This window comes from Leuresthes tenuis, unplaced genomic scaffold, assembly GCF_036924035.1.
Source record: "Leuresthes tenuis unplaced genomic scaffold, fLeuTen1.0.hap1 SCAF_8, whole genome shotgun sequence".
Taxonomy (NCBI): Eukaryota; Metazoa; Chordata; class Actinopteri; order Atheriniformes; family Atherinopsidae; genus Leuresthes; species Leuresthes tenuis.
This window is the reverse complement of record NW_027325362.1, coordinates 14430576-14455871: the sequence shown is the minus strand read 5'-3', so window position 1 is coordinate 14455871 and position 25296 is coordinate 14430576. Positions and strand designations below refer to the sequence as shown.

Genomic DNA, 25296 nt, shown 5'->3' with positions numbered 1-25296 from the left:
AACCTAATCAGCTGCTGGCTCTAGCTTTATAATGCATGGACCTCACGGTGGTGTGGATGTTTCTTGTTTTGTTTTTTTGTTGTTGTTTTACCCTGGAGACTATATTATTCCAGCTTTTGTCAGCTTTTGTTTGACTGTTGCTGCTAAGATGAACTTGAATATGGCTTTTATTTTTTATTAAAAAACAACAACATTTGATTGATGTGAAAGTGCTATTGTTGTAGGGCTTTTGGGATGCCGTCTACCACCAAGGCCAATACCCTTATTTGCAGTTTTAGAGAAAATGATCCGATAGCTTTGATGTTTTTTTTTTTGTTTTTTTTCCTATCGTGCTTCATCTCTCAGTGACATTGCATTATATGCTTCTTTGTAGTTTTTGTGTATTCTTGCTGGCAGTCAAGCATAACTGAAAACATAATTGTGTCTCTGCCCTCGCCTCAAGGATTTCATAAATCAAACATCAGATTAGAATATGACATTAAAATGATGCTGGTTAAGACAAGTAAACTTTGCCACCCTGATCTTTGATGCCTATCCTCTGTAACGCTTTCCTTCTGGCATCTTGTCAACATTTGGTTCGTTCACATTGCTAGTGGTTGTTTCTCGCTGGGAACCAGTGATTAATTGCTCCTGCTAGATTTTAAAATCCTTGAAAGGCCTCGACGGTTATAAACGAGCAGTCGTTTTCTGCAGACAGGGGCTGTAGAAATCTGCGGCAACAACAGATGTGAGAATGGAGTTTTTGAGGAACAAGGTAAATGCGCAGCAACTGTAAAAGAGGAAATGTATGCGTGTTTATTGGCCTAAAGTGCTCTAAGAGAAAGGTTAAGTAAGTAGTGATGGCACACGAGAAAAAGGTGTTCATTAAAGTGACTGTTGTGTCAGGCTGTATTATATCTAATTAGCACAAACAAACACAACTGAATGGATATCTGAGTGTAATAATCCTTGTTTTCACCATTTCTTTTTCTAAAGTAAATTGTGGCAAAAGCTCCATAGGAAAAAGAAAGATGAGATGATATTATCTGCAGTGCTTTTAGTTATTTTTTTAAATGTTAGCTCTCGTTTCTTCATCAGGCTTCCCGTCATAAGCCGCTATCAAAAGTCAGAAGATTGAAACAGGCTGTTAACAGGAAGTTAGTCATTACTACCATATCATCTTATCTAACTGCTCAGAACTGGTCACGTTATTGGCTAACGTGCATGAGACGACAAGGTGAATGATTAGCGGGGGCAAAGCAGAAAATAAGAATCATCAAATAGCACAGCTAAAAACATGATCTACCTCTTTTTTTCTTTTTTTTTTTCTTGTCAGTGATCCTGGAGCTAAACCTGACGTTATCTGCCACATGTTCTTAGTTATTGTTGGAAGTGTAGAGCTACTACTTTCAAAATAATTACACTTCACATTTCAAAGTTGGTTGTTCATTTTACATTTATAGTCCAGCCTCCTGCCTGTGCTCCTAACAGCAGCTTCGATAGTGAGCAATGGAATTAGAAATAATTAAATAGTAAAGGGAAACTGCAACCTGAACTGAAAAATGAAAGGGTAACAAAACAAAAGAGAAGGACCACGTCTTTGTGCTTCGATGTGCAAGAGGAAAAGACACGTTCAGGGGACACTGTGCTGTTCATGTACACACAGATAAACAGGATGAAGGGCATAGCTGGACTCTGAGGTTACTATTGATCAGTGTTGGGCAATGAGCTATAAATTTTCCCTGAGTTAGAAATTAAATCAATAGGTAATTAGTCTCTTGTCGAAATCACCAGCACCCCCCTTCATGTCTTTGTTGGCTGCTTAAACCCAATCTGATGCACTTCTTCATGTTCCCTGTCTGTAGCTGTCACTGAGGTAGATAAGATTGACACTACGTTTATGCTCAAACTGAAGCTTTAGCTTGTATAAGAATGACCACAAAGGTGACAGTTAGCAGCGGGAGTTAGAGCTGTGTAAATCCTACATGGATGCTCATTTAGATGGCGGTGCACAATTATTTATCTTGAACCACTACAAACGGCACAAAAGTCGCATATTTATGCGAGTATCTTTGTGTAACATCAGGGTATTTCTCTCTCAAAGGTTTTCAGTTTTCACTTTCAAGTTTGGTTTCTTTTCTGCCAGCGTGATCCTCTCATTATTCTTTCCCTGTCAGACATAAAATAAAATTTTTTGGTAAAAAAAAAAAACGGTTTCCTTTTAAAAACCCAGGACCGTTTAGGTAGTCCTCACCTTTAAATCAGTGCTGGTGAAGGCTGCAGTAGCTGTTATTGAATGTTTTTATTCAAGCATCACAGCCTTGTGGCTGCAGATGCATTTTTGAAAAGATTCTCCACAGCCTCAAATACTTAATCCCTGCTTTTCCTCAGCACCTCGTTCTTTATAACTTTCTCTATCTCATCAGCACCTGTCCCAGTGGTGGTCTGTTTTTGACAGATTTTGCGTGGCACAACCTTCATTTCGTCGATTAGCTGTCAATTTTCTGTTCTTCCTTTCCTAAGCATGTGGCGTGCTTTCACTCTTTCTTTAAGGATCAGACTCAGACACTGATTGACTCATTATTGTCAGCCCACGGTACTGTTCCCAGCACAACTGGAAATGTGATTTGGTCCTGCTTGTTGAGTAATACTGTATGTATTTCACATTAGGTTCTCACTGGTCTTGTTTTTTGGGGTTTTTTTTGCCTAAACTACCTGTTTTTTGTGCATGTTTTGCTCCTCAGGCGGGGAGCCCGACTTCAGTCAATGCTCCGTGCAGTTTCTCAAGGACATCCGTTTCCCCGTCAAGCCAGGACATCTGCAGGTACAAACCACTTCAACCTCAATTCACCCCTGTTTGTTTGTATCCACTGTGATTTGAGTGCAAAGATTTGAACCCGTTTATCAGTTCATTACTGGTGAGGATCCTTTTCAGTGGAATTTACCTTTATGTCGATCAGTACACTGTTACTGTGGGAAGCAGCTGTTGTTGCATGTAAAGTGCTGTTAAATGGGTTTCAGAGTAACATGGATCAAGCAGTGTTTGCTATTATCAGGCAGAGCCAAAACCTTTTTATCTCCTTTTTTTTGGGGGGGGGGGTAAATTTCTCCATTTTAAAACACATTATGTCTTTTCCATTTCTCTTTTTTTGTCCCTTCCCGCATGCTCACCTACTCTCCATTTCCTCTGTCGTTCGTCATACCATCCTCTTTCATAAACACACTCGCACGTTCACAACAACAGCCAGGATCAGGAAGCTCACAAGCAGACTGCGGTGGTTCTGTTGAACTCTAACGGTAAAACTTGTCAAGGTTCAGGATGTGTTTCAGTGACCACCCTCTGCGCAGACACCCTGTCAGCCTCCAAGCAAAACAAACAGCGAGACTGGCTGTCCCTGCTCCGCCCAGCCTCTGTCAGCATTCGACCCAACAGCTCACTCAGGTTTTCGCTGTCTCTGAATGACGTGGGCCAGCGTGTGGACAGCCTTTGCCGCGGTCTGCACTTCATAGATCGCACATGCTCTGAAGGGGAGCTGGACGTGAAGCCCGAGCCTGCCGAGTGCCCTGGCTCTGAGCGAAGGGCTCACACACTCGACGGCAAGCTGGTCGCAGCCCCCACACACCAGAACCCAAAACCTCCCCCCTCAACATGCACTCACCCTCACCTTGTCCCCTCCTTCACCAACAACTACAAATACATGCTGGGCATCCCTCCCCCCAATAATCTCTCATCAGAGCCTCCTGCCATTATCCCTCATTTTCCCAACACTCACCTCCAGCCTCCTCCCACCGCAGGCTCCAATTTCCTCCGTCTCCTCCTTCCCTTCTCTCGCTCTTCTACATCAGCCAGCCTGCAATGCTCTGAGCTGGGCAGCTACACTTCCCACCTCCACATCACCAAGTCCTCTAGCGTCCTGCTGGAAGGCACCGAGTCAGGGTTCCCCTCTCAGGATCCGCTGGGAGATGACGACGTCTTTGAAGCTGAACAGCCCGAATCAGCTCCAAGGGGAATGGGCCAGCTGGCATCCCCAGGAGCAGTCACTGTGGCCGGGCCGGGTGCTCTTCTAGCCCCTCTGTGCTATATGGATGAAGACAGCGACCTGGAGTTCTGTTCATCCCCCTTATCAGAGAAAACAGCGCCACTCTCGCCCTTTTCCCTATCTGGGGACTGCTGCAGGTGGGTGACTGTCTGGATGGTGTAATCCACACCCACCCTTCCTGTGACTTGTGCAGTTTATTTAGCAGTAAACCCCTCAGCTCCGTGGAGTAGTGGAGAGCTCCTCGTCCCGTAGTGTGACCACCCAGCAAATATCTTCCACCGCAGCACTATTTGTGCCCTTCTCAGAATGGAGCTGTTAATCAGAAAAACCTGACTTAGATCTTTGTCCACTTCCTCCCCAGATGTCCTGTTTAAAGCCCATGTGTCTGTAGAGAGCAAAATTGCAATATAATATAATTTAATTCCATTTAATTTCACCACACTGTTATCTCAGTGCTCCGCCATGTTGTTCATCGTGCCGTCAAGCCGTGTTTTCAAAATAATTTTTCAATCGTACTACATCAATGACGCAGTGAAGTGTCGCATATAGGCGGCACGAAACTGGGATTGATTTTACCCGTAAGCTCTGAGCTTTGCAGTGCGAATAGAGGCTAAAGCAATGTTGAGAAATAGATGGAGTGGAAGAGGTTAGTTTAGAAAACGTAATGGTTCTGAGGAGTGGACTGTGTTACTGTCTGGGGAAACAGCCAGACTGTGGCAGAGAGTGGACTGCAAATTGAATAGGAATCCATCTGGGTCAGCAAGGCAACCTGTGTTCAGTCTTATTGTTGAAGCCAGGCCCTGTTAGACAGGACAGATTGTTTGTAGTATTTGATTACAGATCAGGTCATGGCCGCATGACCTCCACTGATCAGGCTTATAGCCGTAGATGATGATTGGCTGCCAATAACAGCAATTCTGACATCACATTGAGCCCTTCTGGGTTTCAGCATCCATCTGCCAGTATGTTATCTGGCAGCGGTACGCTGATATGATGAGATTTAAATCTTTAACACGGTTCAATATCAGTTGTATACGTCTGCTTTACTCAGCCCCTCAGCTGTGGTCTGTTCATGCACCGCTCTCCAACATATTTTCACCAAAGGCTGATGGTGAAAAATAGGCTTCGAATTGCCAAGGCGTAGGTCAGAGATCCAGCGACAGATTATTGGCTTCAAAGAACTTCTAACTGTGCACACGCCTACACCCACACATACGAACACAAGTGCATCATGCTGTCCCTCAGTCAGGTGGCTTGAAGCGTGAGCTCAGACCTGAGGCTGACCTCACCTGTAAAACTGTGTGGGAGGGTGTTTTCCACAGAAGCACAGCAGGGTTGATTATTAGACAGCTCTTTTGTTGATAACATATCAGAGTAATGATTGGAAGTCTGATAAGAATAAACTTTCTCATCAGAATAATCAGAATTTAGAGAAAGATGGTGAAAACAGCATAGTGATTTCCATCAAAATACACTAACGGAGTTTCCTTCATAATAGAATGTTTCCAAAGATTATAACTGTTAATATTTTAAGACCTGTTTAAATTACATCTTATGTGCTTTGGCTGTTGCTCACCCTAAACCTGGGACATTGTTACATTACTGAAAATGTTGCCATCAAAAAAGGATTTAAATGGGTATCATCTAAACACATTTGGGTCATTTCATTGACATCACATAACCCTTCCAGTTCACATCAGAACATTTTTCTACCCCCCAAACCCTTCTGCTTCCCTCTAATTCCTCTATCATCATCGATTGTGGCTCTTTGAAATTATATTTCTGACCTCAATCATCACTCTTGTCCCACTCAATTGGGTGTACATTTGTAATAAAAATGCGTGATACCCTAAAGATGATTTTGCTTTGTTAGACATAAGAAGATGCACGTTTTTGAAGTGGACATGAATTTTTGTTGATTCGATCACTGTCAAACATTCAGCAGCAAATATTTGCTTTTTATCCTGTGGATTTTGTGGTTGTTCAATACAACCTTCAACCCAATCCAAACAAAAATTTTCTGATTGGTGAGGCTTAGAAGAAAGATTAGAAACCATTTTACTGAGAACCGAACTTCACATAATCATAACTAAAACAGTATTTGGAAAATAAGATTTGCATGATTGTTTTTTTGTTTGTTTTTTTTACTTTTAGCTTTTCTTTTTTTATTAAATCAAGAAAATCTGACGTGATCCTGAGTTTCAAATTACCTTTTAGTTTTTCATCTGACAAACACGACTAACCTGTCAAGTAGTTTGCAATATCTGCGTCTTCCTTACATCTTTTCTTTGGACTACCTTTTGACCTTATCTGGTTTGGTTTTCACCTCCTCCTCTAAGCGTCTTATGGTTTTAACGGTGTACACGCTTGCATCACTGACTTGTTGACAGCTCTACAGGCGAGTTATTCCACTGAGGTTTTAGCTTAAAAAGAAACATTTACAGGGTACCTTTTTTAAAGCTTTTATTTCTGACATTAGAAAACTGAGTCTGGCCACACAAAGAGACAAGTAGCCTCTTAAGACGTGAAGAGAAAGGAAAGGAGGAAAAGGGGCGCTGACTTGCAGTGCTGATTCCACTAATTCAATTGTGTGTATCATTGATCATTGTCAGCATGAGCTTACACTGAGAACAGAAAACCTCACAATCATCAACCACATGAAGCTCTGTGGAGCAAAAGAAAGCAGATGATTATGATAACTCATTTGCAAAAAAGAAAACAAACATAAACATTTCAGGATGAGAGTATAGGAAAAGCTGTAGGGAGGAGGATCTTAAAACGGCACATGGAGGGAAGGCAGTGCAGACTATCTGCTTGCCACAGGAGAAAAATGTATGAGGAAACTGAAAAAGGGGAGAACAGGAAGAAAGTGAATGCCTCAGCAGGGCTGTACTGTTCTGTTGCTGAGCTAGTTTCCCTCTCAGCTTTTAGTGCTTCTAATTTCCCAATTCTGTTTTGCTTCTCCCTTTTTAATGTGGACATGCTCTTACGATTCTTTTGTCATCGTGAAACGACTCTGAAAGAAGGTGCATTATACTAATATGCAGATAGTTGGACGATAGTTTGCACCGACATGGGGATAATTAATCAAACGTGTTCATTTCAAAAGGCAACAAATGTTGATGAAAGCACCAAGATGGCCCATTTCCTCAGGCTGATTTTTTTTTTTTTTTGAGAGTACAGTAAGCATGGGATGAGAATCTGCAGTTCATCATCTCGTTATCCATGAACTAACAAACAAACAAAACAGCCTACCCATAACCAAAAAAAAAAAAAAAAAGCTTCTTTCGGAGATGTTTAATCGTGTCTCCTGTCTCCTTTAATCCCCCACTCCTTCCACCTCCTCTATGGGAAATTACCTATTTTTATCCTCCTTTGTTCACTTTGTCTTCTTAATCTTGTCACGCTTTGGCCAGATCAGTGAAGTCTGCAAATAGACTTTATCTCGCTCACTCACTTTCTTGCATGTGGATGTGCATGTGCTTCTTCATGCGCTCTTATCCTCTTCTGAACTGGGATAAAGACAATCCCATCTGAACACCCTGCTTCCTTCTCCACCTTTTTTTTCCTCCCCTCCTCCATGCTGGTTTCTTACCCCCTTGAGAGATGTGCCTCTGCTCTCTCCAACTCACTGGAAAGAAAACCCAACCGATGCCAATCTTGGTGTACACTTCCACCTGTCTGTTTCAATCCACTTCCAAGGATTTTTTTTTTATCTGTTTAACCACGATACATCTGCGGACACATCTTGTGCATTTTTATGTTACAGCTCAACCGCTTTAACTCGCTTTGCAGTCACCTCACTGGTCTACACCGATGCAGTCCTTCTTAGTGGGGATGACTCGCTTCAACCAAAGTCCTGTCACCTAGCAGTGTCCAATATGTGCAATTTAAAAAAAATATATATATCGTAGTCTGCTTTAGTCTGAAATTAGGAAAAAAGAGTGGGTTCCTGTCACTGACAAAAATATCTCCTTAGAGATAGACACCTAATCGAATGTTCTAGTTGTCTGTGTTTGTGTTCAGGATATCTTACAGAAGACTCTGCAACAATCTGCAGGGACTTCACGTCACTAAAACCTCTTAAAGCCAACAACAGGTTTGGCTGTGGTACTGCTACAAATACCTGATTAGTGAAGCATTAACAATTCAAGTAGTTTTTCAGTCCAACATTTGCGGAGGTCTACTGCAGTGACACAAAGCCACAGATACTGGACTTATTCATGGACAGATTGTGGAATAGCTCAGTTTTGTTCAAATGGATTGTGTGTATTTGTGTGTTTCTTCATAACTGTTGAGTAACTGGAATCTTTATGAAAAATGGGAAATGTTAAACTGTCAAAACCACCCGAAACTGGTCTTTTTAGTTCCCAAAGAGTGTGTTACAAGAGGAGGTGTTGCAACACAGGGATAAACATGCTCTTGTTCCAACATTTTTTAAACATTTTGCTGACTATCAGTTAGAAATGAGCACTTATTTATTTCACTCCCACACTGAAACCTTTCTACAATTGTAGGATGCCTGAGATTATTTGTAGAATATTTAGTCTTTTTATTGACACAATTAGAGTCTCTGCTGTGGGCTGACTTGCAACATATCCTCCAGTTTTCTATCCTCTCCTTTTTTTGATCCTTCGTCCTGTCGTCTTCCTGTTTGCACGCTCTTGCCACAAGTTTTGTGTTGACTGTATTCTTTGGCTCCCGTAGGATTTGTCACTGTGAAGGGGATGACGAGAGTCCTCTGATCACACCGTGCCACTGCACGGGAAGCCTGCGCTTCGTCCACCAGTCCTGTCTGCAGCAGTGGATCAAGAGTTCGGACACCCGCTGCTGTGAGCTCTGTAAATATGAGTTCATCATGGAGACAAAGCTCAAACCTCTGCGCAAGGTAAGACTGTACATTGTCATCTGAAGTGAAACGTAAAAAGGTGACTCGTGCTCGCGTTGATTAGTTCACTCACAGTTAATAAATAGCTGCTCTATTTTCAAGTGTCCTAACTAATCTCATATCCCTTTTGTTATGAAGCTGAAAATGTCCAAAAAAAAAAACTGTCTGTAATCTGCCACACAGATAACACAAGTCTGACTCTGGGCTTTGAAGCGATTTTCATAAGCGGAACTTGATAGGAGGGATGGGGATTCATTTTAAATGGTTTAGATGAAGCATACTTCGTTTAAAGGTTCTTATCAATCAGTGGCCTGGAGATAGCAGGACACTCTAATTAAAATTCTTCCACCCCTCATTAGCTGCACAAAAGGCCTTAAACAAATGTTCCTCTCTTAATAGCTTCTGAATCCCTCGGGTGAATATTGAAGTTGTTCAAGTGTGAGTGCGCAAAGAAATCTGAGATGAGATGCGGATGTTAGTCTTAGTATGAGATGTTTATCAACGAGTGGTTTCATGACGAAAATTAAAATAACACCCGCAATTGTACAATTCCCTCACTGAAATTAAGAGTAATGTATTTGGACATTATGAAACCACACAGCTACTCATGTAGATGGTGCTGGCATTGTATTTTGTGTTGTATTTATTGCTGGGCTCATTTCCTGCATGATGAGTTGTGCAGCCAGCGACTGACGAGGTGATGAAGTGTTAACTGAGCTTTCTGGCAGGCAGCAGGACACTCCTCTGCATGTCGCTTTTCTTGTCCATCCCCTGCACCGTTCCAAGAAGAGTTGCATTGCATTTGATTTTGATTAGAACCACTGATTGGTCAACATCAAATATTTATCTCACACTCTGAGCTGCTCCTGAAAATGGCCAAAAAGAGCTAACAATTGAAATGCTGTGTTTGAAAGAGTGCTCGTGTTGTTGTTCATGAATCTGTTGTCATCCCTTTCCTCCCCTCCTTAAACGGCTTTTATCTTCTGTCTGTGGCAGTGGGAGAAACTACAGATGACGGCGAGCGAGAGGAGGAAGATCATGTGTTCGGTCACCTTCCATGTCATCGCTATCACCTGTGTTGTGTGGTCGCTCTACGTTCTTATTGACAGAACAGCAGAGGAGATCAAACTAGGTCAGCACAGATTCAGACACTCACGCATTCACATAACATCATCCTTTTAGACTAAGTTCTGTATCAGATGTCATCCATTCATCCACAATCTTCCTCCGTCTGCAGGTTTTTCCATGTACAGCACTGAAAGGCAAATCTGCGTAACTGTTATCTGAGTGATGGGAGCACCGAGTGTGAATAGCGTTAAATGTTTCTTAAGGTCACAGCAGAGACCAAACAAACGTTGTGGTAGAGTTTACCGATTCTGAAGTTCCCGATTACTCTAAAGTTCATTCTTTTGTCTCAGTTTTTATTATAAAAGGTAAATTCGATTTACTTCATAGTGATTTCTTATTAATAACGTGTCAATCTCATTTTAAGATCCACAGTGACATTAAGAGTTTCAGAGTCTAGTTAGATATGCAAAGCGATTTTAATTGATTCAGGTTTTAGGTGTTGAAGGTCAATTCGTGCTGCAAAGGGAAATAATTTAGTCAGCAAAACATGCTCACAAGGAGAAGTGTGTGCATGTCTGTGTGGTGGCTTGTGACTGCGTGCGTGTGAGTTATCATGTGGCATCTACAGAAGATTGCTTTGTCTAAGAGTATGCATGTTTGTGGCAGAAACTTGACACCACAGCTGACAGGCAAACATCCAAACATCGAGCGGAGTTAGTGTTTTATGTCAGAGGCGCAGTTTTAATGAGTATTTGAGAAGATCAATATCATTTTGAAGTCTTAAGTTAGCTGCCGGTTAACTTAGCCCAGCATAAAGATTGGAAATGGCTCACCTTTCTCTGTCCAAAGATGATGAAAATTAGCTTTAGTAACATCTAATCATTGTTTTATTAGCTTGATGTGTACAAAAAAGTCAAAATAAATAAAGTAGCTTATAATTAGCTTTTCTGATGCTGGTAGATTTTATTGCAATTGAAAAGGGTTTAGCTGGCTAGTTCCACTTGTTTTGAGTCCAGGTGGATGTTGCTTCATGTGGCTCACAGGCATGATTCTCTCGTGTGACACAGCAAGTAACTCATATACCCAAATAAACTAAGTTTAGAGGGATTGAACTTGTTGCTGGCTACAAAGTCTGAGTTAGCCTTTTCCTGTTTATTGATGAAGACGAGGGTTTTGCCCTCTGATCTGATAACCTCTCAGATTTACTAGCTTTTTTTTTGCGTGACAAAAGGAAAATGTTTAAAAAAGGGCTTGGTTGTTTCAAACTTGAGATGGCAAGTAGGAGTTTAAACCTGTTTAAAGTGGAGCCTGGGCTGCTTCTCACATCCACTCCGGCCAAAGTGGATAGCAGCAATTTGTCATGATGACTCTTCTCTCACTATCGGGGCTAAAAATGGAGAAGCTGCTTAAATGATGAGTCGTTGTAGCATCCGCTGGCAGTAGGTCTGCTGTTACTCACCCATCCCTCCCTGGCATATTTGGCACTACCGAGACAGTTTACAGATGGAAGAGCAGGCTGTGCCTGTTTAGCCCAACCTGATGATTCAGGCTTGTCAGCATCCCTGAGGACTGTCGGGTTCAGTCACCATGGTGAAGCCGAGTAGTTTCTCACCAGTCCTGTTGATCTTCTGCCAAGGTCTTTTTTTTTCTTTCCTTCCTTCAGTTTGCACACTAAACTGACATTACAGGAGTGTAGATTTAAACGCCTTGAAACGCCACGTGCCTGTTTTTTTTACGAAACTGATTAAATGTTTGATTGCATGATGAATTGTGCAACTGTAATATCTGACTTAAGTTCATATTTCTGCAATTTGCCTTATAGCGTCTGTTTATGTCTTTTGTAATACATGATACTTACACTCTCTTTATTCATGCAGCCGGAAGAATCCCAGGTAAACATTTCAACTTTGGCCTTTTTGACTTTGAAACTGTGTTTTCCCCGTCAGCCTTTCTGTATCCAGCTCTTTTCCAACTGAACTTTACACCCTTCTCACTCCCTTTTCCTGTCTCGATTTCAGGATAGAAATAATCCCTCTTTACCCTGAAAGGCTGGTTACATTCACACCGCCTCACTGAATGTTTCTGCCTAGTGAACCCAAAGTCGAGGAACGTGCTGTGTAGAACATGCGGTTTTGATTAAAGCAAATCTCAATGAGACTTTTACACTGAAAAAATATGGATTAATCTTGTCATATAAAGCCAGACATGCACCAACATGCCTGACATCTCTTTCCAGCATGGTTCATGCTGATGATATTTTGTTTACTTTGTTAGAATTGGTATTCTTCCCATCATATATGGCACTTTTTGTACTTTTCCATTCCATGTGCATCATGTCATCACGATGTAGGTGTAAGAATCCCATCATGGGCCTTTCTTGGGTTCACACCTTGAACTGATGGTAATTTGAGAGTCGACATGAAAATACTGTTGGGTTGTAGATCACACAGGTTGGGCAACTTGCCTCCTATTAGTTTAGATAGTACTTATGAAAATGCTCGTTTTCCAAAATTGCAAAAAGCCCTCCTGCTTTTGTGAAAGCTCAGGAGCCATAATGATGTTTTTGCAGTGTAGCAAGTTTTTCTGCTTATCATACTGCTCATTACTTCAACCTTTGTGTTTAGTCCTGCTACCTGCTGTGGCTTTGTTTTTGTTTTTATTTTCTTTATCTTTTTGTGCCATTTTTCACTTCTTTATTCCATTGCTGGAGTAATTTTAATCTATTTATTTGTTCACAGAAATCTTACAGAGATGACAGAGTTTAACCATAAATGCTGTTTTCATCTCTGACATGAACAAAGACGAATCATTTTTCTTTTTTTAAGAATCATAATTTATTGTGTCTGCGTTTGCCCGTTTCCCAATCATAGAATACATCCGCTGCATGGAGCTGAACTAAACATTGTACACATCAAACGCTTAATTATGACAGAACAGAATTTAATAATAAAATCAGTAAGATAAAACTATGTGTAAAAACATGTTTTCCCTTTAACATTAATCAACATCTTTGCAACGTTGCACATATTTATGCTATGCAAATTGGACTTTAAAAAAAGCTACTTCATATATATACCTTCCCTGTTGATTGTTTGCCTCACATTCAGTGAATTTCCAACAGCTTCATGCCATCCTTCTCTCTGTGTTCCCTCATTTGTGCATTTTGACCTGTTGAACTTGAGTACACATTAAGTACATGTTTTAGTCTCTATACAGTTTCACTCCATTTTATCTTGAAGTACTTTGTTTGTTTTTTGCACTCTGGTTTGACTTGTGCACATGTTTCTCTTTTTGTTTCTTCTCTGCTCCTCAGGAATCCTGGAATGGCCTTTTTGGACCAAGCTTGTGGTTGTGGCCATCGGCTTTACCGGTGGACTGGTTTTCATGTATGTCCAGTGCAAAGTCTACATCCATCTATGGAAGAGACTCAAGGCTTACAATCGGGTCATATATGTGCAGAACCGGCCAGACACGTGTAAAAAGCTGGCGCTGGAGAAGCCGCCTCTCATGGAGCCGAGTCTGGAAAACAAAGAGGCGCTGGCCCCCACCCAGTCAGACACAAACTCCTCCCAGTACACAGAGACAGAAGACTACAGTATGGAAGTGCTCCATGTCTGACACCAGGTCCATTTCATTGGTTGTCCTACTCATGTGCACACAAACAGGCCCATAGTGACGAGTAGCAGTCATGGAAATGCTCGGTGACATCAACCCTCCTCTGATCCCAAACTGACCCACCGTCGACAAAGTAATTTTTTATTTTTTTTTTGTCCACTTTACACACCTTTCTCCTCCCTCCATCTGCTCCTTTGATCCACACTCTCATTTTTCCTTTCCCATGACTGGATCGTTTGTACTGACTTCTATATATGTCTGAAGAGGCCTGGAGCATACCACTCTACAAACACTTTTATATGTGCACCTCCAGATGAGCAGGACTAAGAGACACAGACTCAAAACCAGCTCTTGAGGTCTTGCTTGTGGGTTTGTTAGAATTGTTTGTTCTTACCTCTTGCAACACTTGGGCTAAGCTGGATCAATGTAGCGCCCTGCATTGTAATTCTGGACCATTCCAGATACTGCCATCTTTGTCGCTGTGGTCTGCCAGCTCCGCAATGGTTTGGCTCTGACCAGGCCTTGATCTGGACATGCAACGAAGCACTTTTATTTTTTCAACCCCCAACAACACATCCCTTCATCTAGTTCCTGTCTGTCTCTTTAGTATGATGTAAATCTTGTATGATGTTCATGGGGGGAGAGCACAGTGAAACCTTTCCTCTAATGCACATATTCGTACAGATTACCCCTCCCTTGGATGGCAAAAAAGGAATTGGGGTTAAAAAAGGTTTGGAAAATGCGCTGAAAGAAACGGAAAGGGTGACTCCTGTTCAGCCACGAGTCCTCTGCCCCAACCTGGACTTTCTGAAGGCTTTGAGAATGTAATCTTTTTTTAAAAATGATTGAAAAAAGTAAATAAAATATTGTTATTCTTTTCTTTGTTTTTTTTTTTTTTTTTTTTTTTACTGGAAACAGAAAATTTCCAAAAATAATTTCCATGTTTTGAGAAGGTAATGCGAGTCTTTGGGCGTCAACAGCATTGCACTTTTTTTGTTTCCTATCACGCAAATGACACAGTATTTACAGTGTGATGTTCTGTGTGCAGTTTTTAGAATGTTTATATGTTTGCTTAGTCATGGGACATACAGTAAATGCCCTGAATAATCCACAGCTTCCTGTTTTCAGTTTGTGCTTTTGTTACTCCCACCGAGCAGACGGCACATTATTTCAACCCTCACAGACATCTTTGATCAAAAAGAAATGGAAAGATTGTAACTACGGCTTTTAAAATTGACCTTGTGTTGCTCTCCAGATCTAGAACGGCATTCTCTGTGTACGTTCTTTTGCACACTTCAGCTGAGAGCGTAAGTAGTGAGATGGGATTTTTGGATGCAACACAGCAGAAGTCGAGGCACATTCTTTGTGGTAGCTTTGTTTATTTTTTTATTTTTTTGTCCCAGATTCCTTCACATGGTTAAGGATGCCTATTTTAGGATTTCATCACAACACGGCCAGCATATTGCCTCAAATTTGTTTCTCTCACACCTGGCTTTATGTCTTTCAAATATGAAATCATCAGCGGTCAGATGGTTAGATTTTTCAGCTAAAGGAAAACGAAACATCCATAGATTTGCACCCCGTGACTGAAACGGCTTGTCTCTGTTTTATTTTTTTTAATGAGCTGACTAGATCGCCACCTGCTGGTGTAAAACTGAAGGTACAGTCTGAGACAGGTGGCAGTGGATTACTCGAGGTAATGCGTTTCTGGGCTTACAGTCGTTGTAAGTGCTTTTGTTTTTGTGGGAACACACCAATGCCAGGCTCATGTTGAGCCTCACAGCCATTCCAGCAGCACTGTTTTTTGAAAAATATCTTTGATACCAGTATACTGTCTGTGAACAATGATGGTCCAATCATATACCTGACGATTACTGCTCAGCAGCAGCAATAATTAAAAGCACCGCTTTGTTTTTGTGCAGATGCATTCTGTATTTCTGTATATGCCCCATGGTGATTTAAGTTCTGCCGTCTGACATGATTTTAATACAAAATATGAGCCGAAGGAGTTGTATTGCGTCAAGTTGGATTAAGACCTAGTAACAAGAAGCTCCTCTTCAACTTCAGTACCCAGAAGGCTCAATGCAATTAGACAGATTAAAAAGTGCAATTACCCTTTTGTTGTTGTTCTATTCTACAGTAATGTACTGGTGTTTAATGGCCAGGGTGTCCTCTGGATATAAAATGATATTCTTTATTTTTGTGTTGTATTTATTTTTAACAGAAAACAGTACAGTTTTTTTTCCCATTTAAAACCACTCTTTCATCAGTCATTTTATGCAATTTACACTTTTTTCCCCCCAGGCATAAATAAGAGAAAGTCATCACCATTTTGTTTCGCACTCAGTTTGTGATTTGGATATTAGAGTTGTAAATAGTTTGGTACCCAACCCTTATGTTGACATCTGCTCTTCATTGTCTCTTTATAAATTGCTCGTTAGATTAGTTTTAGATATGCAGCTATAGCTAGAAACCACAGCAACAGATTTGCACTTTTTTTTAATAATTTTTTTTTTTTTTTAGAAATGACAACTAGGATCAAAGGTCCAGTTTCCCTGATGGAAGATTAGAGATTAGCTTCAGCTTTTTTTTGTTTGTTTGTTTCTGTTAGCAGGAGCTGGCTCCTTTCATAAAGTCTGACTCAGAGGTGAAGTAGTTCTGATTTAAAAAAAATAAGTAAATAAATGAGGCGAACTTTCCCATTTTACTTTCATTTCAGCAAGTTTCCAAGACTTGCATTAAACTTCCAATGAAAGATCTGCACCGGACAGGTTAATCATCTACTAGTCTTAATCCATATCTGGGAAACTGAGCCTTTTTCTCTGTCACCATCCACTGATTTCACGTTACTTTCTCAGTCTCTCAATTTTAGGCTTGACTCTAGATTTTCTCTTTACCCGGTCACTCAGATTTGATCATGTCTGGGCCCAGTGTAACTTGCATAAAAGCTACATTTGTTTACTACTGACTGGACTTGAACATATATGACTGTTCCCCTGTCTTATATCATTCCACAAGTTTGTCTGTGAATTTACTTTGAGATAGTAATCGTAAAGAATTTGGTAAAAAGTACTTCTGTTTTTAAGAGAACTATTGATGTGTTTTCAGTTAATTTCCCATGTTTGAACAAATATGTAGAGTTAAAAAGAACAACCAAATAAAGATAAGTTACTTTTACCTCTTTGGGTTTTCTTCAGTTCACCGGGTCATGATTTTATGTAATGCTTACAGGACTTTAGAGAGACGTTCTCTCTTACAAACACGTTAGGCAAGGTTGAAGTTGCATCAGTACTGTGATTCATAACAGTTGTGAATTATAAAACAGGAGAGAGTGACAGGCTCGTGCTAGAATATGGATACCAGCCCTTCTTACAATTTTAAGCCAAAGGGTTGTGTTTACAAATACTTTTTCAGTCAGCACTTATATATCTTATGTCTAAATACGCAGAGCTTTATTGAAAGCCTCTGAGGGACTACAGTGACATCAGCAGACATCACATTACAATGACGTTGAGTTGATATATCGAGTACTCTGGGGAAAAAAAAAAGTTTGAACACTCTTTGCTCTGTTGCAGAGATGCATTACCAATCTGACAAATGATCTCAGTATCACCAAACCTCCTGTTGATTGCTGAAATCTGGAAAGTGTCCACCTGGGCATTAACTGTAGAAGTAAAAACTGCCATCTCCCAGGCTCTTCACCTGACATCAACCCCATATGTCAGCCTTGTATTTATCTTTTACGGTAAGCGGTGGTTTATGTTTGGCTTTTCCAGATGGAAATTCCATTTTCTTTATCCGGTTCCTTGGAGCTCGGCCACAAACTTCGACTCCCAGTTGTTTTCTATTTTCAGGCATATGGCTTTACATTTTCTGTCCTAACAATTTGACGTCTTCTTTCCATTTTGTTTGTACTTGCTCCAACAACAAACAAAAACATTTTTTGCCACACTCCGAGTTCTATTACCTCGTCACAGGACGAGGACACAGGAATTTTATAATCCTCTCCATTGTTTCCAGCCAAAGCTCTCTTGTTGGGGCCATGACTCCAGCCAATCGGTCAGGAGCAACAGCTCATTAAGCGCTCCGGTTTGCCTGCAGTCTCAATTGTGCAGGTATTTTTTTTTTTTTTGAAAGTGCAAATTACAAGGTGATTCAAATTTTTTTTTTTAACCACTACTTGATCTGAAAAAAGCCAAAATGTTAAGCTGTTAGATTAAAAAAAAATAAAAAATTCACTACATGTTGATTAGAAGAATACACAAAAACAAACTTTTATTTTTTTTAAATGTTTACCACAAAAGAATCAGGATCACACAGGAGTGACAAAGAGTTTCCTGACAGCATATCTGGACAATGACATAACTTCAATGTGTTGTTTTTGAGGGATGTAGCAGAGATCAAGTGAGTTTTACTCATCAAACAGCAACACTGTTTGGAATTTTGTCGGGGGACATGTAGTAGTATGGCAGCTTCTTTTCCTCGTTCCTCCTCCTGATGGAGCTGCTTATCTCTGCCAGCTGCTTCCTGAACTTCTGCATGGCCTCTTTGACCGGCTTTTCTATGAAGTGTTCATCAGGATACATGCCCAGGAACAGCTGCAAGGAGAGAGACAAAACAGGTCATTTAGTGAAGAGTTGCACTGTAAGTTAAAAAATATATATATGCAGGAAAGAACATGCTGAAGGAGAAGGACGCAGTAACATTTTGTATCAGACCTACAGGTAACCCAGTCCAAACTGAGTTGTGGAAGGGTTTGTGTTTTCCATACCTCACTGTCCTGGTACTGACTGAGGGCCCAGACGGCCCCCAGGTGCCAGCTGGAGCGTCCGCGATCAGGGAGGCTCTCCATGATCAAGTCCACATTTTCCAAGCCCTTCTTCTGTGGTGGGGGTCTCCGCATGGTCGATGGCGCATTGGGGATCCAGGAACACCAGTCATACTACACAATGCGCACAAACATACAGAGTGTGTGCACACACCATATTCTCACAAAAACTGTACCTAAGCAGACGTTTTGATTAAGATATATCTGAGTATTTCAATCTTTTGACACACATTTGTTTGACTGTACAAGAATCTCTAAGAAGGTTATTTTTTTTTCTGCAGAGCCAGTGTTTTATGCATGTAGTAAATTGTCACAAATAAAACTCCTAATAACCCACCTGTCCAAAGTTAACAGCTGCATGCTGGGCTGAAGCGGTGAACACAATGACGGTTAGGTACTCTATCAGCTCCTCACGCAATTTCAGAGACTTTGGAAACTCTGAGGACAGATCACAAAATTGACAAAGTGAAGTTGAATCTTTACAACATACCTTCCATGTTTTGAAAGGAACACTGTGAAAAGGGTCCTTGCACAAATGATGGGGAAATACATGATGAAATTGTAACACCAGGCTTCAGGATGTGGCGGGCATCCTTTCTGAATGCTAAAAGTCTCTGCATGTATAACCTTTTTGCTCTATTGCCCACAGTTCTCTGTTGTTCTTGCTGTTCTCCAGAAAGTCCTAAATTAATGACACACTGAGGGGTTGAACTTCTTCATTAGAATTTTCTGACCCTGTCTGAGGTTAGATTTTGTTTGCCTTCGCGATGCTAACAGAAGGGTCAACCGATCGGATGTCTGTAATGTGTACCCACCACAGTGGTCCAAGTCCTGCATACCGAAGCTGCACACATCCTTAATGAAGGCCTGGATTTCCTCATCTTCCTGCACTTTCTCATCGTTTGGGTAGTAAATGCACACCACATCAGACACAAAGCTGCCAGGAGGGAAATGGGACAGCTGTCACACAAATAAACAACTGCTGCAACTTCTCTCTCTTCAAAACTCTACCACAATCATGTTCAGGAAATGTTCCAAGACCTCTTACAGTCTATGCTTTGTCAGGACTTTTCTGTCCTTTAAAAACACCGGCTATCAATTAGTGCGGCTGCCTAGAAAAACTACAGAGAGCTTTGGCTTCACCTCTTGGTGGCCTCCCACACCTCGTAGCCGTCGTCCCTGTAGAAGTAGGTGGGCAGCTCCTCCTTGCTGTCTACGCCACGGGCCTTGATCATATCAGGGAAGCAGAGAGACCTGAAGGTCAAAGATTTCATGGCTTTCTGGACCAGCTGGACGTGACCACCTCCACCTGTTGCATTTGCCTTGAAGAGGATAAAGGACTCATTATTCCTGTTGCTGATGAATGTGCTTTGACTGCTGACTGCAGAAATAAAAGAGATGGACCATTTTTTTCCAATTTTTACCAAACGCACATACCCCCAGGAGTGGTCTACCAACAAATATGGCTCCAAGAGCAAAGCATGTGACAGGTACGAGGGAAGCAAGAGTTACTTCCAAAGAAATAAAGACCTCTCTCACATTAGCTTATTTTGATGGTCATTAAGTCCGCCATCGGGAGAACGCTGAACAACAACATAGCATAACTTCATATGTAGATTACATGAACATGTGGACAAATGAGACCAAAGTGTTTGGGTTTTTTTTTAATTAGAAGCAATAGGTTTGAAGAAATTAAAATACTGTATTCTACATAAGAACCTTCTTCTGTGAAATATGGTGTTGGTAGTGACAGAGTTGAGTATGTAGACTCTAATGCTGCCTTTTTTATTTATTTTTTTAATTCCCTTTCACGTTCCAGTTGAATCTCCACGAACTCACCTTGTCGAAGATTCCACATTCACAAATGAGCTGCTCTCTGGCCTTGGTGTTGATAGCGATGGTGAAACGGATGTGTGGAATGAGTAACTGGGAGAACAAATGAATACATCGTGAATGATTTAACAGATGAATCCATAAATCAATAAGCAAGTCAACCAGTTTTACCTTATACACAGGATGAACAGCAGGAAGCTGTCTGTACATGGCGATAGCAAACACCTCCGTCATCAGATGCGTCCTGAGCAGGTGTGTGATGGTCTGGTGGTGCTGGAAGTCGGCCGAGCGGACCCAGATCTTAGCCAGCAGCCAGTCATACTGACCATCAGTGGGAAGGAAGATCGGGTTATCCTCTGGAGTCTGGCCAAGCTGAAAAAAAGACTCATTCAATTAGACTGAGATGTCATTTGGAAAAGGAAACTGCTGCAACACACACCTGCTATGGCTCAACATCACAGTACCTGTATGGCTATGGGCAAGATCTTGTTCCGAGTGCTCTTGTACAGCAGACAGATAGGAGCTGCCAGGAACTGTAATGTGCACGGGTCTGTGCTGTTTGCTTTAATGCCATCTAACACCTCGTAGTCAGCTATGTAGATGTTACCTGCCTGGAGGCAAAACAGAGGTTTACAGCGCGCATCAGTCAGATGATCAAAGAGAAACACAAATGTCATCCTAGAAAAAATGAATCTGACTTTGAATGCGTTTATCTGTAAAATGGAAAGCAAAGAGAAATAGATCCACAAAAACAGATACTGTCTTTGTCAACCTCTATTTCCTGCTCCAGGGTCATTTCCCTCTCCAGGCTGACGGATACCATCTCATGAGTGACGGGAAACTTATCAGGAAGTTTGGCGCACTTCTGTATAATCACTGGGTTGCAACCGTTCAGGAACTGGTATCCAAACATGAAGTCCTCTTTCCAGTGTTGCATGACATACTCTGAATGGAATGGAATGGAATGGAATGGAATGGAATGGAATGATATGATATGATATGATATGATATGATATGATATGATATGATATGATATGATATGATATGAATTTGATATGAATTTGATATGAATTTGATATGAATTTGATGCTGACCTGAGATTGTGTTTTTGATTTTCACAAAGATTTTCTCAAAGTCAGCAAAATTACTCCAAGAAGACTGGAACAGGTGCATGAACTGGTTCACACACAGGTTTTCTATTCTGGAAAAAAACAAACAAACACCATCATTTTTCTTGAAAATCACCCTATTTGTCACATCGAAACAGATCTCACGTTACTAAAAAAAAAAAAAATAGAAGTATCTGAAATCTGTTGTTTCTGAGTCATTTCTCAGTCATTTCTCACCGCAAATGTGGAAATGAAACTTTCTGCTGTGTAGATACGATCACTTTTGTGTCACTACAGGTACATTTACTCAAAATTTCTCTCAACAAAGATGCAGCATGTCTGGCAACAACCTTTGAAGCCCAGCACTGACGATTTGTATGATTCACTGTACTTCCTTTTTGTGTTATCATGTCAATACACAAGCTTGCGTGAGGATGCAATGCAAATTATCTCTTGTGGTAAACCAACAATGACACTTCTGTTTTTTTCCAAGAGGGTCACGTTTCAAAAACCTTACTTTGAATAAAAGTAGATGCTATGAAGCATCAGCTCGCCATCTGATGTTAGCGCAGATTCTTGAATAAAGGCAACTGAACTCTTTTTAGTTCTTGAAGATGTTACACCTCTCATCAAAAGCGCTTTTTAAGATTTAACCAGCTGGTGGTGAGTTTTAGGCTTGTTAGCATTAGCTGGGATATTAGGTCATATGAGAGTCGTTGAGGTCACATGTTAGTGACTGACCCATCTGCCCGTTCTGTCCTCAAAAGAGTATCCCTTCTCCTTGAGATGTAAGTGGGCTTTTCACTGCACTGAACTGCATGGTAGCACTGAATGTGCAATACCATTTCTGAGCTGGACTGGACAGATGACAAGGATATAAACAATCCACTGACAGAATGATTGGGTCAGTGACTCATATGTGACCTCAGTGACAATAGGATGACCTTAACAACCCCCAAAGCGTCCAAGCTACAGCTTACAAGCCAAAAGTTTAGGGCTTTTAGGCCTCCTCTGCTCAGCACTGAGGCCCATCAGCAGACATCACATCCACTGAAAATCTGTTTCACATGGCTGCACGTACGCTTTACTGTAGTTGAGTATGAAGTCCACTCCCTTTTCGCTGTCAAACTGGATGTCTCTGGGCAGATCCCTGTGTCTGTTTGCATCTATACTCATAGGAAAGCCCGGTTGCCACTCCTTCCATCTATGAAAAAAAAAAGAAAAAAAAAACCCAGACTGTTTAGTCAAGAACTGCATCCTCCTTCACTGCACTGGGTAAAGTGAACTTGCCTGATTGTTCTTCTCCTCATATTCAGCTCTTTTTGTCTGTGCTGCTTGACCAGGATGTTCTTATCGTCCTGAGGCAGAAATGCTGCAACAAACAAAAATAAAGGAGCAGAGCTTCTGTTTTTGAACTGCACACCCTGACTGATGGAACAGGTAAGATTTGTCATTTTTCTTTGTTGTTTGAACAAACGATTCAATAACTACCTTGTCCATGCCGCAGCACCACTTCCTTGTCATCCACCAGCCAGCGGAAGCAGGGGAATTCCAAATAGTCTCCAACTGGGGTCTTGACCGTGATGTACTTGCAGTACCAGTCATCGTGCATCCAGTATTTCTTCTTCTCAATCTTCACCAGAACAATGTCACCCAGGTTCTCCTCAACTCTCACACCGTAGGAGTCCACCTGCAATTCAGTTAGTGGCTGCTGTAAAGGCCTCACTCAGAGAATTCATGATGTATCGTTTGGGTATTTTTTTAAAAGGAAAAAGTCATGTAGAATCATCAAAGTCTGATTCTTTTTTTTCTTCTCTTTTTTCTTCAAAAGAAACATCAATCTTATAACTTGTGTAATGTAATATCCCCGCAGCAGTAATAAGTACATATCATTAAGGTTAATGATTAGCCGTTAAAATTTAATTTTAATCACAGAACTGTTTTGTTAAAAATGATAAGAGTATGAAGCTGATGCTAAGTTGATTTTATTACATCATCTAAGCTTTAAAAAAACACAATTCATCCTCCACTTCATCAGTTCTTAAATGTATTTCATTATTTTATATTTTATATGTCCTTTTTATGTAAAAACATTGAAATACCATGTATATAGAAACGTGTCGATTTATAATTTCATGACAAAGTGGTTTTAAATTAACTAAAGTTGAATTCTGCTAAATGCGTTAGTTCACTTTATGGCAGCCGGTTAATTAGTCAAAATCAATCTTCAGTTTCATTTCCAAGACCTGAACTTCGTCTTTTTTTTTTCTTTTTCCCCCAACAAACTATTTAACTTTTGCTTGACTTAAGATTCAAAATGAAAAAGCTTGCAAATGTCATTCCATCCAAACATTCGTCATGGTTATAGCAGCGACATTTTCTTAGTGTAGATTTAATGTTTCTAGAAGCATTTGATGAGTTGGTGTTTCTTCTGAAATCAAGTTGTTCATTTCAGAGCAGCATTCATCTCAGTTTACACATGTCATAACTTCTCTGCTGCTGTTTGTGCCCACCACTTATCAGAATGTACAAATGAAAGCATTTGTCATGCAGCGATCCTCGCAGCACTGCAACATCACTTACCGCCCCCCTCTCAAAGTCATTGTACAGGGGTTTATCAAGCAGCGTTCTCTCGCTGCAAAGCTCCGTGCCCACCAGTGTAATGTAGATGTAGTCATCTGTTCCTGCAAACCACTGATTCCCTGTGGCAATAGTTACTGTGTAGGAAGGCATGTCGACCACAGAGGATGAGAACGGCTCCAAAAATGTCCAAATGTCCTCTTAAGATGAAGAAATCAGCAGGGGAAAAAAAGTGTTCTATTCCCACTCGTCTTGAAATTGAGCTCAGAACAGGATTTCTTCTGCCAGTGTACACTTCTCACTTCATCTCTTGCACAAACATCAAAGCAATGTGTAATCAGGCTGAAGAGGGAGGTGCGTCACAGGCACAGCCTCTGGTGGAGAGGCAGATGTCCACCCTTAGACACTAAATAACTACAGAGGGGGTGTGTAGCAAAAGAGGAGAGTCCAAATGTACACGCACAAAGGCCTTTGAGTATGTCTTTAGCTTAATTAATTCCCAGTGATGCTCTGAGGTGTGGAAGTCTCAGGTGTACGTCGTGCACAGCATTTACTGTAAAAACAGCTTAATGGAGACCAGTGGAGAAAGTGGAAAGATGGAGGGAGAGTTGGCTATTGCGTCTTCAATCCATACCACCTCCGTGTTGCTGCAATCGCTCCAATAACCTCCCCAGCGTGGTGACAAAAGGAAATGAGGAAAAAAACGGGGTGTGCGATCACCATGAGCACAGATACGGGAGTCTTATTCCAGGATGTTTTTATCCGAACATTTTGTTTGCTTGCAAAGACCAAGAAAGAAAAAAAAAAAAAGAGATTTAACAGATTCTTACCTGTATCCAACCAATTATTTGGAAACTATGAGTCGTGTGTGAACGCATATTCTGAAAATCTCATTTACCAGTCAAATTAGTATGTGGCACCAGACAACAGGCAGTGTGTTGCAGTTTCAGTAAAATAAATGCAAATGTGTCGTAGAGCCCCTCTGGGGTTTGCAGATGGTAACTGTAACATTCAGATGAACATCTTCCGCTTGTCTGAAAGCCCCCCCCCCCCCCCCCCCCCTTTTCACATTGTTAAAAGCAAGCCTATCAGTGTGATACAAAGGGACATGACCATCCAAAAAAGCTGCAATCAAAAAGACATAATAAAGACAAAAAAAAGCACTTCAGACACTGTCGATACCAGCACATCAAGTAAAACTGAGAAAATACAAAGACAAAAAAAGCCCACTCCATTGTTCTGTCTCAAAACCATTTATCTTCTTGAGAATCTGATCAGATAGTACAGCATATGGCAGTGACATACATTTCCATATAAATATCATCATAATCCTGCACCGGTTGCTATGAGCAGCAA

General features: G+C 41.0%; 3 protein-coding genes across 6 annotated transcripts in view; 2 read left to right on the top strand and 1 right to left on the bottom strand.

Annotated features, from left to right (window-relative positions):
- LOC140313039 (E3 ubiquitin-protein ligase MARCHF8-like) overlaps positions 1-15787 on the top strand; it is a 73870-nt gene extending 58083 nt beyond the window's left edge. For 2 of the 4 annotated variants that reach the window (XM_072390975.1, XM_072390977.1), the window contains 5 exons: positions 2724-2803; positions 8727-8907; positions 9904-10039; positions 11853-11867; positions 13289-15787. In XM_072390975.1, coding sequence (XP_072247076.1) covers positions 2724-2803; positions 8727-8907; positions 9904-10039; positions 11853-11867; positions 13289-13593 — 717 coding nt within the window. In that variant the 3' untranslated portion in view covers positions 13594-15787. The remainder of the gene's footprint in view (positions 1-2723; positions 2804-8726; positions 8908-9903; positions 10040-11852; positions 11868-13288) is intronic. The other 2 variants (XM_072390976.1, XM_072390978.1) reach the window with 1 other exon arrangement.
- Positions 3201-6092, top strand: LOC140313041 (uncharacterized; the record flags this gene model as incomplete). Its single annotated transcript, XM_072390979.1, has 1 exon — positions 3201-6092. A coding segment is annotated over one exon (981 nt), but the record flags the coding sequence as incomplete, so codon positions are not given.
- A 2132-nt stretch (positions 15788-17919) lies between the features above and the next one.
- Positions 17920-24349, bottom strand: alox5a (arachidonate 5-lipoxygenase a). Its single transcript, XM_072390973.1, has 14 exons — positions 23944-24349; positions 22852-23050; positions 22651-22732; positions 22442-22564; positions 21346-21452; positions 21024-21196; positions 20716-20862; positions 20423-20623; positions 20258-20344; positions 19562-19740; positions 19234-19355; positions 18756-18856; positions 18362-18532; positions 17920-18188 (listed from the first exon to the last, which is right to left on the bottom strand). Exons 1-14 carry the CDS (start codon positions 24091-24093, stop codon positions 18009-18011), a joined length of 2022 nt encoding a protein of 673 aa, XP_072247074.1. The 5' UTR covers positions 24094-24349; the 3' UTR covers positions 17920-18008.
- Positions 24350-25296: the final 947 nt, after the last annotated feature.

What these genes read in the sequence shown, in the direction of transcription:
- alox5a (XM_072390973.1), bottom strand. Translation starts at nt 24,093, where the DNA reads ATGCCTTCCTACACAGTAACTATTGCCACAGGGAATCAGTGGTTTGCA. An exon ending in TCTTGCCCATAGCCATACAG is followed by an intron (nt 20,624 to 20,715) that starts GTACTGTGATGT and finishes TCTTTTTTTCAG; the next exon opens with CTTGGCCAGACTCCAGAGGA. An exon ending in CAGCTGTTAACTTTGGACAG is followed by an intron (nt 18,533 to 18,755) that starts GTGGGTTATTAG and finishes CGCATTGTGTAG; the next exon opens with TATGACTGGTGTTCCTGGAT.